A 19992-nucleotide genomic window follows, 5' to 3' on the forward strand; every position below is an offset into this window, starting at 1 on the left:
CTTTAGTGAACTCAGAAAATCAGTAGTTTAACTATCTTAACTGCTTTTAATATGCATGTACATGTTTTTTTCTTTCAGCTTCTCATGGCAATGAAACAATACAATGTTAAGACATGTATCTTATTTCATTAATGAGTATGTTCTCAAGTTGCATCCATTTACCTATAAAAAAGTCTCCAGTTTATCCTTCTTTGTCGCTGAGTAGTACCCTTGTATAAAAATGCCACATCTTTTTTCATCCATTCCTCAGTGGGTGAGCATTTAGGTTGTTTCCAAGATCTGGCTATTACAAATTGTGTTGCTGTAAACGTGGGTGCACATAAATCACTGTTGTATGATGTTTTTAATTTTTTTAGGAAGATGCCAAAAGGGGAATAAGTTGCATGTTGGGATCTGTGCCTAGATCCCCAGTCCCGCAAATAGCCCAAAGGAATGAGACAATGGGCATGATATTTAGGGCATGATATTTAGGGTACTACTCTAGATATGAGTCCAGTTTTAATCTTCAACATGTATAGAGCCAGTTTTTCCAGCACCATCTTATTAAAGAGGCTGTGTTTCTTCCAGTGAATGTGTTTGGCTCCTTTGTTAAAGATAAGGTGGATTAGTGTGTCTGGTGTTGTTTCTGCATCTTCTAATTTGTTCCATTGATCTTCAGGTCTGTTTCTTTTTGCCAGTACCACACTTTATTATTATTATTATTATGCTATCGTGCTAGCTTTATAGTATAATTTCAAGTCAGGGATTGTGATGCCCCAGTCTTGTCTGTTGCCCAGGATTTCCTTTGCTATTTTAGGTCTCTTCTGATTCCAGATGAATTTTTGAATTGTTTTCTCTAATTCTATGAGAGTTGCTATTGGAATTTTGATTGGGATTGTGGTGAATCTGTGTAACAGTTTTCGAAGTATGGCCATTTTTACTATATCTTCCTCCCCAAGAGCAAGGGAAAGCTCCCCATTTTTTTTGTTGGTACCAGGGATCAAACTCACGACCTCGAACTTGCCAGGCAGGCACTTATGCCACTGATCTAAATCCCCAGCTGAAGCTCTCCATTTTCTAATACCCTCTTCAGTCTCCTTTTTTAGAGTACTGTAGTTTTCAATAGAGGTCTTTTACTGTAAAGGTATTTTACATCCTGTTAGATTGATTCCTAGATATTTCATTTCTTTGGGTGCTGTTGTAAAAGGTATTGTTTCCCTGATTTCTTCCTGAATGAGTTTGTTATTTGTGTACAAGAAGGCGACTGATTTTTGAGTGTTGATTTTGTAACCAACTAAGCTACTGAATTTGCTTATTAAATCTAGAAGTCTTTCGGTGGAGTTTTAAGTAAAGTAGCATGTCATCTGTAAATAATGATGATTTAACTCACTCCTTTCCTATCTCTATTCCTTTTATTTCCTTCTCTTGTCTACTTGCTCCAGCTAAAGTTTTCAGGACTATGTTGAATAAAGAGTGGTGACAGTGGACAGCCTTGTCTTGTCCCTTATTTTAGACTGAAAGCTTTCAGTTTTGTTCCTTTAGTGTGATGCTGGCTGTAGGTTTATTATAACTGGTTTTTATCAGAGTGAGGTAGAGACTATCATAATTCTTGTACGGTTTTTTTAAAATCATGAATGGGTGCTAAACTTTGTCAAAAGCTTTTTTTTTTTTTGCATGTATTGAGATGATTATATGGTTTTTGTCTTTGACTCTGTTAATATGGTATATTACATTTATAGATTTATATATGTTGAACCACCTCTGAGATGAATTCCACTTGGTCATGGTGTATAATCTTGATGATTTGCTGCAGTCTGTTTGCCAATATCTTACTGAGGATTATTGCATCTATGTTCATTAGGGAGATTGGCCTGTAATTCTCTTTTTTAATTGGGTCCTTCTGTGGTTTTGATAATAGGGTAGTACTTGCTTCCAGGAATGAATTTGGAAGTATTGCTTCCTGTTCAATTTCATTAAAGATATTGAGAAGTATTGGTGTTAGGTCGTCTCTAAGTTTCTTGTACAATTCAGCAGTGAATCTGTCAGGGCCTGGGCTTTTGTTGATAGGTTTTTAATTGCATCTTTAATTTAATTTCTTTTTTTTTTTTTTTAAAGGCTTAAAATGTACTTTAATAAGTTGATGCTGTATTACCACTCCACTTCTCAGAAAACTCCAAATTTAAGGTATCAGGGATAAATCAAACATGGTACACCAATAAAAATGCACAGCATACTTATCTAAGATAGGCAAGGCTAAGAGCTACTGTCAGACCTTCAGCATACAGCAACCCTGTTCCCAAGATTGTACTAAGCCTATCAAGAAAAGCTGTGAAGAGCAACATCATGGACATAAAAGGGTCATTCCTAGGACGTTCTTACCCAAGGAAAACATGGAGGCAAGTTAACACAAGAATTTTTTTAAGATATACTAAAAGGAAAATCTCTAAGAGAAAATGTCTTTACTACATGAAAGGATAATATATGGGATATAACAGAACACACATAAGCTGTCTGTGACCTCTGTGGACATTTGCCTGAATCCTCATCTGGGAGCAAATGGAGCAATGGGGCTAAGGTCACTGGGAGATGGAGATGTTTGGTTTTTGTGGTATATGTGGCAGTGTCTCTGGAGTGAGGGGTGTAGAAAGCAAATAAAACACAATGGACAAAAAACCGGAATGATCAAGATTAACAGGACTCCAAGGAACCATTGTCATGGTTGCCCCAGGCCTTCAACAATTAATTATATTTGAAATTTCAGGAATGCATCACACAGAAATTGATTAAACAATATACCACACAGAACTGATTCGTTAAATATCACCCCTCCCTTGCCCTCTGCCTCCAGCATACTCCCTTAGAGTAGTACCAGGCAGGGAAGACCTAACTATTGGGAGGAATCCCTAACACTTTTTCAAGTTAGAATTCTGGCTAGTCCAAAAGGGTTCCTTCTTTTAAGGGTCTCAGGAAACTAGACACTGCAACTTTATTAGTATCGGCGACGTTTGTTTGGAGCAAATTCAGCTCCAGGAGCTGCACGGTTGAATGCAGGAGGGGTTCCACCAATTGCCCCGATTCCTTCCATTGTAGCAGCTTGGCCAAAGCGTTCACTTGTTGGTGGGGTCAGTCCCAATGTTCCATCTGGCATCATAGTAGCAGGTCCTGGAGGAGCTGGGGTACCAGCCGGCACAGGAGCAGGGGGCATGGCGCCTCTGTTGTTTATGCCCATAGCACCTCCCATAGCCATCTGGCCCATCCGAATCTCTTGTTCTCTCGCATCAGGGAAGGTTCCCTTGAATCCTTCCTGCTGTCGCCGCATCATCTCTTCTTGTTGCCTCCGCATTTCCTCTTCACGGCGCCTATGCTCCTCTTCCTGCCTGAGCTCCAGTTGCTTTCGTTTTTGGACCTCTTGGTTATGCAGCTCTTCCATTCTCCGAAGTTCTTCTTGGCGTCTCATCAAATCTTGCCTCATCAGCATAACCTGGTGCTCATGGCGAGCAGCCTCCATCTCCATCTCTAGCTTCTCACGAGCTTCCTTGATATTGCGGTCCACTTGATCCTGCTGCTGCTTCTCCATCTCAATAAGTGCCTTCCAGCGCATGGCATACTCATATTCAAAGGAGCCAGGTTGTGCAAATCTAGGTGGCTGCTCTCGCTCCTTGTGAAATTGTTGGTTCTTTATAACAAGTTTTTCTGGAAGTCCTTCTTCATCATCTAACTGGTCCATAGGCTCCACAGTCACAGGCCGAGGAAATGTGGTTAGCAGGAAAGATCCTTCACTGCATCTGTCAAGAGCTTTCCGTGCAGCTGGCTTCCCTGAGAACTCAACAATGCCTTTTCCCGAGGGCCTTCCTCGATCATCCACAATAACTACAGCCCTTTCCACCTGGCCAAACACAGAAAAGGCTTCTTCCAGTAGCTCATTGGACACATACTGAGGAAGGTTTCGGACTGTAAGGGATGCACTATGGCAGGCAAAGCGCACACGCAGTTGTTTTCCACGGAGGGGCATATTATCGAGCTCCATTTTGGCAATCTCCGCAAGGGTTCGTGTTTCCAAGCGGATAAAGCCAAAGCCTTTATCCTTATGAATGAAAACTTCTCCTGCTTTCCCATATTTTTCAAATAGTTTCCTCATTTCCTCCTCAGTGATATCCGGGGGAAGATTCCCCACAAAGAGACGGCTACGTTGGGTAAAGGTCTTCTCTCCTGGTTTCCTAAAATTCTTCAGGTCAATAGTCAAACCTTCATTTTGGCTGCTGGCCTGTTGCCCATTTGCAGGTATCGGTGGTGGTGGTGGTGGCGGCTGCTGCTGTGGCTGCTGCTGTGCCTGCTGCTGTGGCTGTGGCTGCGGCTGCGGCTGCTGCTGCGGCTGTGACTGGTGGTGCTGCTGGTGGTGATGTTGATGATGCTTCCTGGAAGTATGGTTCTGCTTCTCCAAATTAAAAGTTTTATTGCTCTGCATTTTTACACCCTAATACCGACAATCTTCTCCTCAGAGTAACAGCGACGCTACACAGGCTCCACCGTCCTGAGAAAAGAGCGCGCGACCTAATTTAATTTCTTGATACTGGCTTCTTTAGGATTTTTATATCTTCCTGATTCAGCTTTGATGATTTGTTTGTATCTAAGAGTCTGTTTACTTTCTTTGCATTTTCCATCTTATTAGAATATAAATCTTCAAAGTAGCTATCTATAGATGATTTTATGGATTTCTGCAGGGTCTATTAATAGTGATTTCACCCTTTTCATTCCTAATTGTGTGGCTATGAGGCTTTTCTTCCTTTTTTAATTTTTTTTTGATAATGTTGACTAAGGCTTTGTCAATTTTATTTAATCTTTGAAAGAATCAGCCCTTTGATTCACTGATTCTTTGTGCTTTTTTTTTAGTTTACAGTATGTTAATTTTTGTGCTCTGATCTTTATAGTTTCCTCCCTTGTGCAAATTTCTGGCTTAGCTTGCTATTCTTTTTCTAGAAGTTTCAGGTTCAACATTAAGTTGTTTATGTGTGCTTGCTCTGTTTTCCTGATACGGATATGTACGGCTAAAAGTTTCCCTTTTAAGACTGCTTTTATTGTGTCAAACAAGTCCCTGTATGTTGTATTGTCATTATCATTCAACTGTAAAAACTGTCTAATTTCTTCTTTAATTTCATCTGTGATTCATTGGTTGTTCAGTAGGGTGCTGTTTAATTTCTGTATATTTATCAAGTTCTTGTGGTTTCCTTTGTCATAGTATCCAATTTCATTGCACTGTGGTCTGATAATATGCATGGGATAATTTCAATTCCTTTGCATTTATTTAAGTATGTTTTACGAGCCAGTGTATGGTCTGTTTTGGAGAATGTCCTGTGTGTAGCTAAGAAGAATGTGTTTTCTGGTGTTGTGGGGTGGAACACTCTATAGACATCTACTAAGTCCTTTTCTTCAAAAGTTTGATTTAGTTCTAATATTTCATGATAGATTTTTTTGTTTGATTGATCTTTTTGTTACAATAGGGTATTGAGGTCTCCCAATACAATTGTATTAGGGGTTGCTTGATTTTTCATGTCCGTTAGTAATTGTTTTTTATAATTGGGTACGCTGGTATTAGTTGTATATATATTTATGCTTGCTGTCTCTTCCTCCTGGACTGTTCCTTTTACAAAGATGTAGTGATCTTTATCTCTCTTAATCTCTTAATTCTTCTTGGCTTGAAATTTGCTTTGTCTGCAAATGGAATAGCTACTCCTGCTTTTTTTCTGGGTTCCTGTTGCATGGGGTATTGTTTTCCATCCTTTGACTTTCAGTCTGTGAATTTTTGAATTAAATGTTTCTTATATGCAGCATATTGTTGGATCTTGCTCTTGATACATTGTGCCTGTCTGTGTCTCCTGACTGGTGAATTAAAACCATTAACATTGATGGTTATTACTAGTTTGTATGACTTGTCCTTGTCATGTTATTTTACTGTTGCTGGCTCCTACTTTTTATTTTTCCCTTTCCTCTAATTGTTCGCCTCTCCTTGTGGATTCCTTCTGTTAGGGTTCATACAGCTGTAGTCCTTATTATCTCTTTCTAGAATGTCCTGTAGAACATTTTGGAGTGCTGGTTTGATGGTCATTAATTTCCTCTGAAGTTCTTTGTTGTGGAAATATCTTATTTCTCCATAAATTTAGAAAGATAGTTTTGCAGGGCACATCAATTTGGGTTGAAAGTGTTTTCTTTTAGAATTTGGAGTACTTCATTCCACACCCTCCTTGACTTGAGAGTTTGTTGCTGAGAAGTCAGCTGTAATTTTGATGGGTTTTCTTTTATAGATGACTTGATTCTTTTCTCTAACAACTTTTAGGATTCTATTTTTGTGTTGAGTTTCTGGAATCTTGACTGTGATATGCTTGGCTGTAGATTTTTTTTTAATTTGATCATTACTAACTGGAAATCTGTATGGTTTATCTATGTGTCAAATTCTTTTTCTCTACCAGAAAAGTTTTATGTCATAATGTCTGTGAACATTTTTTAAATATCATTTGTAGTATCTCCTGCTTGTTTATTGACTCCAGTTAGTCTTAAGTTATTCTTGTTTGTCTCATCTAGCAGTTGCTTGATTGATTTTTCATGGTCCTGTGCTATTTTTGAGAACTCTTTCTTTTCCTGGTCACTAACTGCACGCCTGTCTGCAATATCTGAGATCTTATTCTTCTGTTGGCCTAATTGGCTTCAAATATTTTCCGTGGAGTTTTTATTCTCCTGGACATCTGCTTGAATCTGCTTTATGGATTCCATTTCTTTCCTGTGCTAAGCTTCCATAATTTGCTTAAGCTCATCTGTTTTATTTTTTTTTTTTGGGGGGGGGGATCCATGTTTACTCCTAACATTGCTATGCAGTATATTTTGGTAATCTCTGTATTTATCTGAGAGACTATTTCTGATTTCATTTTTTCCAAGGCCTCATTAAGTTTCCACTTTAGAGCGACCTTGAGGGTGAGGGCACTTTCGGAATGTCCCATTTCATTGCCTCTGCGTTTGTCATTAGTGAACTGAATGTCTTACCTTGTATCTTGCTTGTGTCTTCTCATTTTATTTTCTGTTTTTTATTATTAATTCCAGGGATGGTGCTTGTAAGTCACCTATAGTGGGTTGCTTTATTGGTAGTATTTAGATGATCATTACTTCTGAGTTATTATCCAGGGGTAGCTGGTTTTTAGGTTTTGAATCTGTTGGAAGATCTTACCTCTTCAGTTTGTTGGAGATGAGAAGTTGTTGCTTTGTTTGGCCGAGTTCCTAGTTCTTTGACACTGTGCCACCATATTTTGTGTGACCCTTTGTTAATCTCAGTCATGGATTATGAGAACCAATAGCTATTTAGAACAATTATGTCCATTTTGGCTATAATGGTACGAATAACATTCATTGGTGACTTTTAATCATATGAACTAGATTTGTGATTATATAATATTGTAATCCCAAATATTGTGTATAGTCATCCAAGTTTTGTAATCCCTTTTCTGATCTTCCTCATAATCCAAAAAGTTGTATTTGTAATCCTATTGAAACGTTATTGGAAGCCCAGCAAGTTAATTCCAATCTACTACCTCTAATGCAACCAATGATGATAGTAAAGACATCGAGACATATTCCAAGTTAAAGGCAGCCAAGGGGTCCTAAATCCAATCCCTTGAGGATGTGTGGACAAAGGCCCAGTTCCTAGGCCTTTCCCAGAATTTATTATCTTGTGAAGAAGGGAGTGGCTTGAGGAATAGTGACAATGAGGATAGCAGGAATTACCTGAGTAACTTGAGCTGGGCAGGTAGGAAGAAAAGCAGGTGTGTAACATGCAGAGATAAGGAAATGCAGAAGGATCAATGTACATAATCCAATTAAAGTAGCAACTGAATAGTTTTAGGAGGCTGTTGCTTCCTCTTTCTTTCTTTCTTTCTTTCTTTCTTTCTTTCTTTCTTTCTTTCTTTCTTTCTTTCCTTTCTTTCCTTTCGTCTTTTTGAGACAGGGTCTCATTGTGCAGTTCAGGCTGGTCTTGGGCTCACTTTGTAGCCGAGGCTCTTCTCGAACTCCCAAGGATCATCCTGCCTCAGCCTCCCGAGTGCTGGAATTACAGGCGTGAGCCACCGTGCCCAGCTTCCTGTTTCTGATATGTAAACTTTTATGCCCTGGGGAGTCATAGCTTCTTTACCTTGAGGCTCATACCCAGTTGACATTTGTGGAGCTGATGGCTCTAACATCCAACTGTGCTTACATGTTTTAGAAAGAGCACTATGCATGGAAACAGGAGACTATCCGATGGCTTTAGAAATTACATATCAGTACCTCCGCTAGCTTTATTTGCAATGCTTAGAGCCAACTGAAGAGAGAAGGAAATACCATAGTCAACTCTGTACATATCAGTATAAGGAAATAAGTTTCCATATAATCAAAGTTGCAGCAGTTGTTCTGATTCAAGGGGAGTCACCTAAGTTGTCTCCCACAATATAACAAAATGTAAGACAAACTAGATAATTGTATGCAGGATATAAGTCCATAATGTGTCAATTTTGCCTTTGAGGGTTTAATGTTAGAGTAAGGAGAAAATAGAGAAGTAGTAAGACTTTAGAAAGTCAAAGGGGGATCTTTCCAATTTGGGGAAATTGCTGCAGAAGGCTGAAGGGAAAAAGATAAATGGAAGAGATAAAAAGAAGAACAGAACAGAACCACACTCACAATGAGGTTCAGTGCCACTTTTACACTCATAAAAAAAGAATGAAGCAGGAAGAAAAGAAAAAAATAAAAAGCCAAAAAAGAAAGAAAAATGAATAGTCCTCTACTTGTACATTTATTTATTCAAGCATTATTATTCTGGTGAGTTTTTTTTTTTTTCCCCCTTGGGTTTTGTGTTTCTCTAGATAACAAATGTATTGATTCGATTCTTTTCTTTACTTCAGAACCGATTGTTTGATATTGTATCCTCTTCCTGTTTATTTTGTATCTGCTTGTCTTTAGGGGAAATTGTTTTCAGAGTTGTCTGAATTTTCTGTTAGCAATCCTTCCATTCTACCTTGTCAGGGTCATCAGTGACTTCCATATTGTTTTAATCCAATAATCACCCATTATTACTAGACATTTTCCTCCCCTAGCTGACATAGAATTCATATCCCATAAAATTCACCCTATGGAGTGTGAAATATAATTGTCTGACCATGTAGGGCCAGGGATGTAGCTCAGTAGCGCAGCGCCTACCTGGCAAGTGTAGGGTCCTGATTTTGATTCCTGGTTACCCCCTTCCCCCAAAGGAAAAAAAAAACCAAACAAACCAACAAGTATCTAACTCCAGGACATTTCATCACCCTAAGGATTATTAGCAGTGGTTCTTGTATTATTTTCTTGGGGCTGCTGTAACAAATTACTACAACTTTGATGGCTTATAAGATTTATTTTGCCTTAGTTCTGGAGGCAAATCACTTTCACTGGATGTAAATCAAGAAGGATGTTGGCAGTCCTATGCTTTCTCTAGAGAGACTAATAAGGGAGAATCCATTCCTTGTGCTATCCAGTCTGTGGATGTGATGTTCTTTGGTATTGTTACTCTAATCTCCACTGCTGTCTTCATATCATCTTCTAATATTTAGGTGAGATTTACCTTTGCTTTTTTAGAAGGCATTTTTCAATGGCATTTTGGGGCCTACCTGTATATGTAGGTTGCTTGTTCCACCTCAAGATCCTTAATCACATTTCTAAAGACAGCCCCCCACCCTTTTGTGACAGAATCTCACTGTGTAGTGCAGATTGGGCTTGAACTTACTGTGTAGCCCAGGCTGACTCAGACTCACAGTGATCCTTCTGCCTCAGCCTCCTGAGTCCTGTCATCACAGGCATGTGCCACCAAGCTCAGCTTAGGATCTGTAAATTCTTGATCCAGCGAACAACCTAATTTTAACAGTTGCTCTCTTCATAACCATATACGCTAGTATTGACCTTGTTTTACACTATTCTACTACTCTAAGCTTATCTATAGAAAAAGTATTTATTAGAAATATTTATGAAAAGAAGTTTACTTACTTGGTTTTGCAGTGCTGAGTATTAAACCTCACTTCCTTAAATATAAACACATGGTCTACTACTGCACTAAGTCTTTTTCTGAAAAATATTTTTGTTTTACTGAGTTCCCCTGGAGTGGAATTCAAATGCTTTCTGTGATTTCTATGAAGCTACCATTTTCCCCAGTGGTCTGTATTCATTCGTCATTAAATTATGGCAGCACATATGTAGTCATTGACGAGGAAGGGACTCGCGGAGAGAGAGTGAATGAGGAAGTGGGGGATGTCTGAAGGAGTGGCAGTACTATGTGAGTGGGAGACAGGAGAAACCAGAGGAGTGTTGGTGGCCTAAGATCTACTCTCATAGGTTGCTCAAGAAAAAGACTTGATGCCTGCAAAGCTGGTTTGTGGCTATCACAAAGTTACTGGTGAAAGTTACAATTCATTAGGCTATTCAGCAAATTCTCTGTTTGCTGAGCATCTGTGTTGTTCAGGTACTGTTCTGTGTCAACAGAAAATACAGTCCCTGCCCTTTGAATTTATCTTGTGCTGGATGAGGAAAACAAAGATAAGTAAAGTTTTAGTGTATGTGCTGCTGAAGTGAGAACAATAAGTGAAGTTTATAACATGATAAAAAGTTATATGACTTAAAGGTGAAAGAGAAGAGAAATGAGATTGGCAATACAGATTAGAGGTTGACTGAAACATTTTATGATTATACTGAGAAGAGTGCTTGAACAACTGAATCCTAAAGATGGTAAAGAATAACTGTGCAGGTATCTGGATGAAGACTATTAATACTAAAGGAAACAACAAATATAAGGGGCCTAAGCAAGGTAATGGGTTTAGTGTGCTCAGAAAATACTAAGGTGGTCAGCTGTGGTGGGATACACCTGTAATGCCAGCACTTGCGAGGCTAAGGCAGAATGAGTGCCGTAAATTTGAGACCAGCCTGGGCTACAAAGTCAGTTCAAAGCCAGCCTGCTGTACATAGCGAGACCCTGTTTCAAAAAAATAAAAAAGAAATAACAAGCTTGTTATTAATAATAAAAAGCACTTACTTTTACTTAAAAGTAAAATTTTTGTTAAATAACAATTAGTCATGGCAGGCTGAGGATTCCAGCTTAATTTCTAGGTCCAAAGCCCATGCTTTTAAACGTTGCACTATGCTGCCTTTGTAAAAATACTTGTCCTCTACATATAATTTGACCTGGCGATTAGTTGATAGTTTGTTTTTCCAGTGTAAGAAAATTATAATCAGTTTAGAGCAAAGCCATGAAATTGATTCTGGATCATAGAGACCTTGTTTTTTTTATCATAAATTTTAAGTTGCTATTTATTCTCCTTGATTCAAAGTGCCTTTGTCTGTAAACTAAGTGGTTTTTTGTTTGTTTGTTTGTTTTTGGTACCGGGGATTGAACTCATGACCTTGCACTTGTCAGGTAGGTGCTATGCCACTTGAGCTACATACCTGGCAGTAAAAGAAGTATGTTTATAACTACCTCAGAGTTTTAGAGAATTAAATAAGATAATGTATTTTTATACATTTACTAATGTGTAGTGTGTTTGTACTTAGGTGGCAGATGAAATAAAAGAAACACTGGGACTTGCGGCCACATCTTTCAAGAACAGAAAAATTAGAAAATGGAACAACCATGTTTGTTATATGAAGAAGACCCAGAACCAGAACTACAGAAAAGTGCAAAAGGAACCAAACAAAAGGATGATGAAGATGCTGAACTGATCTTTGTTGGGGTAGAACATGTAAATGAAGATGCTGAGCTGATTTTTGTTGGAATGACATCAAATTCAAAACCAGTTGTTTCAAATATTTTAAACAGAGTCACCCCAGGTTCGTGTTCAAGGAGAAAAAAGTATGGTCGTTTGAGAAGAAGTACTGCCCAAAGTATGCAACCTGAAAGTCATGTCCCCTCTCCATCTGAAACAGTGACTATCTTGTCAGAGTCTCCATCTGAATCAAGGTCAACTGATAGTCCTATTATTATTGAACCTTTGTCTGAACTTGATGATAGAAATAATTCTTCACAAGTTGTGCCTAGTAGCTCTTCAAACTTAGATTCTCCTTTGGTTACATTAACAAATTCATCACATCATCCAGTAGAAACAGTACTTTCATCAGGAGATATGAATGAAAGTCCGTGTGTCTCAAAGCGATGCTCTACTTCCGAAGTAAATAACATAAATCCTAAAAGTCCTAAACTCAGTGATGGAATCATAGGAGGAATTTCTTCAGCCTTATCTGCTTCAGATAATTCTCCTACAGTGACTCTTCAGCAAAGTACATCTTCAAATGATGTTCATACCTCATTAAGCCATGTTCAGAATATAGCGCCTTTCCCAGCAGTTTTTCCAAAGGACAGTGTCCATTTCAGGCCTGCAAATATAAATCCTGATGTGGACAATGGATTGGCAAAAATTTCAACTCTAGCAGGTCAAAATAAGAACTGTGATCCCAAGACAGGAAGTCTGATCCTGTTACTTAGTGACTTTTACTATGGACAGCATAAAGGAAATGGGCAGCCAGAACCGAAGACTCACTCAACCTTCAAATGCCTCAGCTGCTTGAAAGTTCTAAAAAATGTTAAGTTTATGAATCACATGAAACACCATTTCGAACTTGAGAAGCAGAGGGGTGACAGCTGGGAAAGCCATACCACCTGCCAGCACTGTTATCGTCAGTTTCCCACTCCCTTCCAGCTGCAGCGTCACATTGCAAGTGTACACACTGCTGAGGAACCCTGTGCTGTCTGTAAAATCTGTGAGCTGTCATTTGAATCAGATCAGGCTCTTTTACAACACATGAAAGACAATCATAAACCTGGGGAAATGCCCTATGTGTGCCAGGTTTGCAATTACAGATCATCTGCCTTTGCTGATGTGGAAACACATTTTAGAATATGTCATGAACACACTAAGAATTTACTGTGTCCATTTTGTCTTAAAATTTTCAAAGCTGCAGCACCATATGTGTGTCATAGTAGGCGACACTGGGGAAAGAGTGTTAACCATTGTTCTAAATGTCGGCTTCAGTTTTTAACTTTTAAGGAGAAAATGGAGCATAAGACGCGGTGTCATCAGACCTTTAAGAAGCCAGAGCAACTAGAAGGATTACCTCCTGAAACCAAAGTTGTTATTCAAGTGTCACTGGGACCTACTCAGCCAGGCTCAGTGAAGGAAGCATCTATTACTGTGAGCGCAATGGAATCTGAATCATCTCCCCTCAGGTCTAAAAGCAAAATTTCCAAAAAAATCCATTAATTGTAGTTCTTTTAAAACCAAAACTAAACTTTTCAATCCAAAGCAAAAACCCCTGTAAAGACAAGAAAATACAAATCATACATTATTCAGTAGCACCAAAAATAGAAATGAATCAATTGAGATTTATTTTGGGGGGCTGAAGGTTCAGCTTAGCGGCATAAGCGCCTGCCTTGCAAACAGGCAGTCGTGAGTTCGATCCCTGGTACTGATAAAAACGAAAAAGACAAAAAAAAAAAAAAGATTTATTTTGAAGTTCATGGTAATAATCCTTTTGTTTTTTGAGACAGGCTCTCACTGTATACTCAGTGTAGCCCAGGCTGGCCTTGAACTTGCAGCGATCCTGCCACAGCCTGCCAAGGAGAACAATGCAGTTTTTGGGTGTGTGTGTGTGTGTGTGTGTGTGTGTGTGTGTGTATGAATGATGTGGAGAAATCCAGGGTTTCACACATTTGGAAAGTGTTCTACTACTGAGCCGCATTCTTGGCTCCTGCAGTATTATTATTTTTTTTTAATTTTGAGGTATTTTTATTTAAATTATATTACTTGGCTTTCATATTGTCTGGTTGAACACTTGAAAGGTATTTTTATGTGAATGTTTAGGAGAAAACAAAAGTGGAAACTTATTTATTTAATATTCATATTACTCTTAATCTTAAAAACTTACATGTTCCAAATTTTGTACTTTTTGAAGTATTTAATTTTATTTTCCATGTGTATTACAGATTTTTTTTTTTATAAAATACTCAGATTAAAATGGCTTTGTTATGTCCTGGTCCCTGAACTCCTAGATGTATCTGTGTGATGCTGTCATAAAACAGCTTGGTTCTGAAATCTTCTATGTGGATGTCAAGAAGCTGTGGCATGAATGGAGACAAGGAGGGCAGAGGTTAACTAAGGAAGAATAATGGTTTCTTGTCCCCATTGATAGTAAGTACACATTTACTACAGTCGTGGGGCTAAGGTAGAAAACTGCCTCAGAGTGTCTTTACCTAACACAAGAGCATCCAGGGAAGCAGAGTGATTCTAACAAATACGTGTGTTTGGTGAGATACTCGGATAGCTGCTATATTGCCTTAGCTTCAAGTAAGAAAGTGACAGTTACTCTGTTGAGTGGTCTGAAGGGAAATTGAATTCATTCTCTGCCCTCTCCCTTCTATCTAACCACTAGCGGAGTATGAAGAGGCTGTACACTTCTTCTCCATACCAGTGAAGCATGTGAACATTTCCCAAGAGAAGGAAGCCCTGGCATCCGGAGTTTTAAGGGTACTGGCCCCACAGTTTTAACTGAAAAGGGCCACACAAATGGTGTCTTTTGGTTAATGGACTGGGATACATTTAGGTCTCCTGCTGTTAAACTGTAGTGGGCTTGTCCGTGAACAAGTACAGCGGATAAAGTAGCCCAGGGAGACTGGTTAAAATTAAATCCATTGCAAGGCTTTTCTATTTTTAGTACATGTGTGTTTTACTCTTAGTTGAATATATGGTTTTTGGGGTTTTGAATCTTGCCCTGGGCATGAGTGTATTACAGTTAATAGTTTAATAGTTTTACTTTTGTGTATGTGAAATTTTCCTGCTGATGACACTGATACTGTTTGAGTCTTACTTGAAACACTCCAGTGTACAAAAAATGTGCTGTTGTTAACTTTAAGACTTAATAAGTATTAAGTTTCAGAGTTAATATCCTTCATGTAATATATGCTATTATTTATCATGTCACTATATCATAGAAGAACCCTTTTTTCTTGCCTTCCCCAGGGCTTTTCCACAGAATTGTGGAGTACTCTCTGAACATTGGTTCCTAAACACTGATGAGCTTTGGCTTCTGTGAGTTCCCAGGATTCTCTCCCCAGGTCTGTGCTAGTGCCATTCTTTGTCTCTCCATCCTCACCCTAGGTGCCCACCAGTCAGGGAGTCTCCTGGTTGTAGACATAGATCTGCAGAAACACTTTTTTCAGTTCTTCTTATATGTACCTTATTCTTCCTCTTCTCTTCTATTCATCTGGTTAAATTTTCTAAGCTTTAACAAAAAGCTGATTTATAAATTAAGAGAATTATAGCCGGGTGTGGTGGTGTGCACCTGTAATCCCAGTACCTGGGAGGCTGAGGCAGGAGGATTGCCATAAGTTTGAGGCCTGCATGGGCTACATAGTAAGTTCAAAGCCAACCTGAATTACATAGTAAGACCCTGTCTCGAAAGACATTTTAAAAAAAGTGGTACTACAGATAACTTAAATTGTAAGTACATTCCATTGTGTGTATGTAATTGATGCATACATCGTGTGTAATTGATGCATTGTGTGTATGTAATTGATGCATAATATTACGATTGCTTCGTAATTGATGGGTTAATTGACTTGCACCTTGAACATTTTGCTAGGCCTTTTCAATTTGATTTCTTGGGCCAAAGCATGTTGCTAAAATTTCACACAGAATGCTTTTTCTAGGTTTATAAAATGGTTTTAGTTTGGGATGTGTGTGTGTGTGTGTGTGTGTGTGTGTGTGTGTGTGTGTTTGTAGGTTTTCTGGTGAAAAGTCCCCTATATAAATAAATCTGCACATTTTGGTGTACTGTGTCATTAAGGTAAGAAGAAAATGCCTTAGTTCCATGTTCTAGTGACTGCTTATTTGCTTAGTAGTATTGGCACTACCACTGTTTCACTAAAGCATGCCCCTGAGGAGTGTATGTCAGTTATTGTCAACTGCAAGCTCCGGTGGTGTGGCCCCTATTGCCTCCTTTCCCATTTTCTGCCATGCTTCTGCACCATTTTCTTCATCAGTGCATGGCTGTGACACGCTGACAGTGTTACTCCTCAAGTCAGTCACATTTTTCCGGCTCCAGAGATGCACATGCTGTTCTTTTCTTCAGAGTGCTCTTCCCCTTGGCCTGCATGGCTTGCTACCTCACTTAATTGCTTGGCACTTCTCTGGGTTCATTGAGCTTTACAAAGGTTTTTAGAATAACTAGGAACACCCCCTGCTTACACAAAACAAGCAAAGCAAAACAATACAACGCCTTATTTCTTTTCCCTAAAGGCACATGACCTCCTTCTCTCCTTTCTTTCCTCTCCAATCTGCTTAAATTTCCTAGATTTTCACAAAAAACTAGGAAGGAATCATCCTCAAGGGCTTTGCTGCTTTCTTAGAATTGAGCTAGCTTGAGTCGATTTTTGTGCCTGCTGCCAAAAGAAAATTAATATAGTGAAGTGAGTCTTTCAGGAGCTTTCTGTTTTTCTATTGATAGCTCTCTATTTTTTTAAGGCAATGTCACTTTGTTTTGTTTACAAATATATTGAATATCTGTCCAGATTACTATTTTGTTATATTTTGTGAATTTCCTTGTCTATTTTGCTTGCTTGTTCTTTCAGATAAAATGTATTATTTTATTAATGTTGCCAACAACTAAATAAAATAGAAATTATATTAATAAAATGATTTATGAAAAAATGGTTTTGCTGTATTGTCTTTCTGCCACTAACACGCTAGGCTTCTAGTTCTATTTATTACCTCCTGCTGGTTGTATTATATAGTTTTATTTCATTGACCAGGGCACAATGATACATATGATGGATTATGGGATTTTTGTTTTTAATGAGAGATTGATTAAAGTTAGTGTATTTCTTAGAGAAGTTCTTTTATTTCCACTTTTAGAATCTTTAAAGAAGATTATTTTAATGGATAGTTTACAATGTCTCAAAGGTTTTTTTGTTTTAATAAAGAATTTAAGACTTTACATAATTCTCTTTAAAGTTTTTCCTTAATTCCAAATCTTGTGATACATATTTTAATTTAAATTTTTATTTTTCATTGCTTTTTCGGGGGGGGGAGGTAAATTAATTAAAAAGATTTAAAAATTTTGTAGTCTAAGTGATTTATTATATTTTGCCATGCTAGAGATCAGAACAGGGGCTCATACATGGGCTAGGAAAGGATTCTACCATTGAATTACATTCCCGCCTGCTGAGTGGTTTAATTTACAGTTTTACCAAGAACTAAGTTTTCCTTGGAGCTTTGAATGGTATGTGTTTAAGTGTGTATATGTGTATACACTGGCATATCTCTTTATATAAATATCCTTTTCAAGTTAGTACATGGATTATTAAAAAGATGCTTTAAATTTCTGTGGTACAGGTAAATTTTAAATTTTTTAAAATTTTAATTTCAGTTATTCCCTCAATGTAGAATAAAAGGTATAGGTATTATAAGCCCTAGTTAAAAAGCTTCGAACCAAACTATTAGAGTTGTTATACTCAGTGTGAACAGTATCAAGTTATCAAAAGTAATGACGAGTCTATGGCAGTATAAATTCTTGATTTTGACACAGAATGAGAAACCAACATAGCTTTTTTTTTTTTTAGCACACTCCGCCCCCCTCTCCCCTGCCAGTGCTGGAATTACAGATGTGTGTTACTGCCACCATCAGATGTAAGTTGTATATTCTTTGCATTTGTGTTACACATGGTAATATCTACAAGAAATAGGCTCTCAGGAGTCTGAGGCAGGCTTGTCATGAGTTAAAGGTCAGCCTGAACTGCATAGTGAGACCCTGTCTCAAAAAAAAAAAAAAAAAAAAAAGGCTTTGTGAATTGGTATGTGGTTGTTTGGGATTCCATATGCTGAAGAGAAGAATATAGACTTGTCTTATAGGATAGAACACTCTGTAGACACCAACTAAGTCTATTTTTAAGGATATGGTCTAGCTCTGTATTTTTTTTAAATCTATTTTTTTTTTGTTTAATTGATCCATCTTTTGCAAAAGCAGGGTGTTGAAACCACCCACCATGATTGTGGTAGTTGAATTTTTTATGGAAAGTATTTTTGAGAAAAGAGATTGGAAAAAGGGAAGACTTTTTCAATGAATGCTTCCTATTTATATTTTCTGTGTTATGTGTATTTTTCAATATAGAAAGTTAAAAGTAACATTATTTTTTGGCGAAAATGCATGTGATATATAATTTACTGATAGGTTTGTAGTCATGCAAATTATTAATTGCTATGTAAATAATACAGCACAACTTACTGGGTCAAGAAATTAAGAAACTACATTTAGCATTTTAATGTTTCAAGATTTAGCTGCATGTGGGCATAGCGGTACACACCTGTAATCTCAGCACTCAGAGGAGGCTGAGGCAGGAAGATTCCCATAAGTCTGATGCCAGCCTGAGCTACATAAGTGAGGTCAAGTCATTTCACACCTCATGGTGAGACTGTCTCAAAAACAACAAAACAAAAAAAAATTTAGTTGCAATAATATGTATAGTTTTATGTTCCAAAGTTGCTATGTAATTGTCACAACCAGTTTTCTAAGTAGTTGCTTTATAAATTCATTAAAGTATCTTTATTTAATACAAAGAAAAGGTAAAAAAAATTTTGCAGTGTCTTTGATCCATGTTAGGTTGAATCTGCAAACGTGGGACCCAAGTATGTGCAATACTAACCTTGTCTCTCACTGTGTCTTTTTAAAGGAGTAGATGTTTATTTTGGCTCTTGTCTGTCTGATTTTACTTAATATTCTGTGCCCTGTCAAGGGCTTTTGGGTCCCTGTTTAATAGGCTGGAGACTCAGGAATTCAAAAGCATTCACTGATCACCATATGTTTTTCTGCCTTCAAAAACAGCTGCTTGCTACGGGACACAATGTGCTGTTGCTCAAAGCCATTGTTCTGTGCAAAAATTATGAATACCTTTTGTTGTTTTAAGCTGAAAATGCCAAGAAAACTTCAATTTATGCATGGGAAGTGTGAACCTGATGAACCACTCCTTTGACCACACCCTAGCCAAGGTCCCAGCATCACTGTGGAGGTGCTGTTAACATGGAACAAGTGATCCCCAAGTTTAGTGATTTAAAACATTTAATATCTTGTAGTTACCCTCAGTTACACATCAAGGGATTGTACAGTGCTGAGTGACTCTGGCTCAAGATACTTGATTATTTGAAGGCGAAAATGTCATCAGGACCAGCATACATCTGAAGGCTTTGCTGGAGTGACAAGATCCATTTCTATTCTCATTCACATTAGTTTCTGGCAGCATTAGCTTGCTTAAGCATTGTATATCATATTCCACAGTGTTGCCCCAGGGCAGCAGTCCAAAAGAAATCAGCCATAGTCTTTATAATCTAATCTCAGGAATGGCATCTCATCACTTTATGGATCTATTAGAAACCATTTATAAAGGGTTAAAGATTCATTCTGTATATTGGTTCCTAAGTTAAGAATCATTAACTCCAGCCTTCCAGGGTCAAAATTAATTTTTAGACATCAGTTACTTTAACTGATGACCAAAAGCATAGTTTTAACCATTTAGGGTCTGCTTGCTTTGCTTATACTATGAAAGCAAACATAATATTTACTAGTCACATAATAAAAGTCCTGGCACCATGAAGCTGTGAATGACTACTGTCATTGATCACTCTGATCCAGAAATTTCTGGATGTGTGGCTGAATGACATGTCTTAGACACACAAACCTTTCCCAGTTTTCCCCTGGGAGTTCTCTCCTTCCCCTCTGGGTGGTGGCCTGTGCTACTGACTGAACAGTCTGTAGCTTGAAAAAAACTGCTCCTCAACAAGTCCAAGAACAGACCAAATGAAGCTAGTGTCATCTCAAGTGTTTAACTAACTGCTCTATCTTCACATTTACTATACCAATTCAGTGCAGCCTGCACTTGGGGAGGGGTTACAGAAGGGCATACACTGGTGAAGGTAGGGTTCACTAGGGCTCTTGTAGTGG

At 38.0% G+C, this 19992-nt stretch overlaps 2 protein-coding genes and 1 gene segment (V, D, J or C); 1 reads left to right on the forward strand and 2 right to left on the reverse strand.

Moving 5' to 3' along the window:
* The window catches only part of LOC111753989 (Ig lambda-1 chain V region S43-like), a 600738-nt gene that overhangs the window by 546976 nt on the left and 33770 nt on the right, over window positions 1-19992 (reverse strand).
* The window catches only part of Znf280b (zinc finger protein 280B), a 32117-nt gene that overhangs the window by 1685 nt on the left and 10440 nt on the right, over window positions 1-19992 (forward strand). For 2 of the 5 annotated variants that reach the window (XM_063225881.1, XM_063225882.1), the window contains exons 3-4: window positions 11563-13196; window positions 14054-14391. In XM_063225881.1, the coding sequence (XP_063081951.1) occupies window positions 11631-13196; window positions 14054-14170 (1683 nt within the window). In that variant the 5' untranslated portion in view covers window positions 11563-11630 and the 3' untranslated portion in view covers window positions 14171-14391. Of the gene's footprint in view, window positions 1-11562; window positions 14392-14433; window positions 16859-17620; window positions 17688-19992 lie in introns of those variants that run through there. The other 3 variants (XR_010039705.1, XM_063225883.1, XM_063225884.1) reach the window with 3 other exon arrangements.
* On the reverse strand, window positions 2659-4524 carry LOC100723494 (non-POU domain-containing octamer-binding protein-like). Its single transcript, XM_063225888.1, has one exon. The coding sequence runs from the start codon at window positions 4442-4444 to the stop codon at window positions 2969-2971; it is 1476 nt and encodes a 491-aa protein (XP_063081958.1). The 5' UTR covers window positions 4445-4524; the 3' UTR covers window positions 2659-2968.

This window comes from Cavia porcellus, unplaced genomic scaffold, assembly GCF_034190915.1.
Source record: "Cavia porcellus strain 051 isolate PalLab524CR breed Dunkin Hartley unplaced genomic scaffold, mCavPor4.1 scaffold_16, whole genome shotgun sequence".
Lineage (NCBI taxonomy): Eukaryota > Metazoa > Chordata > Mammalia > Rodentia > Caviidae > Cavia > Cavia porcellus.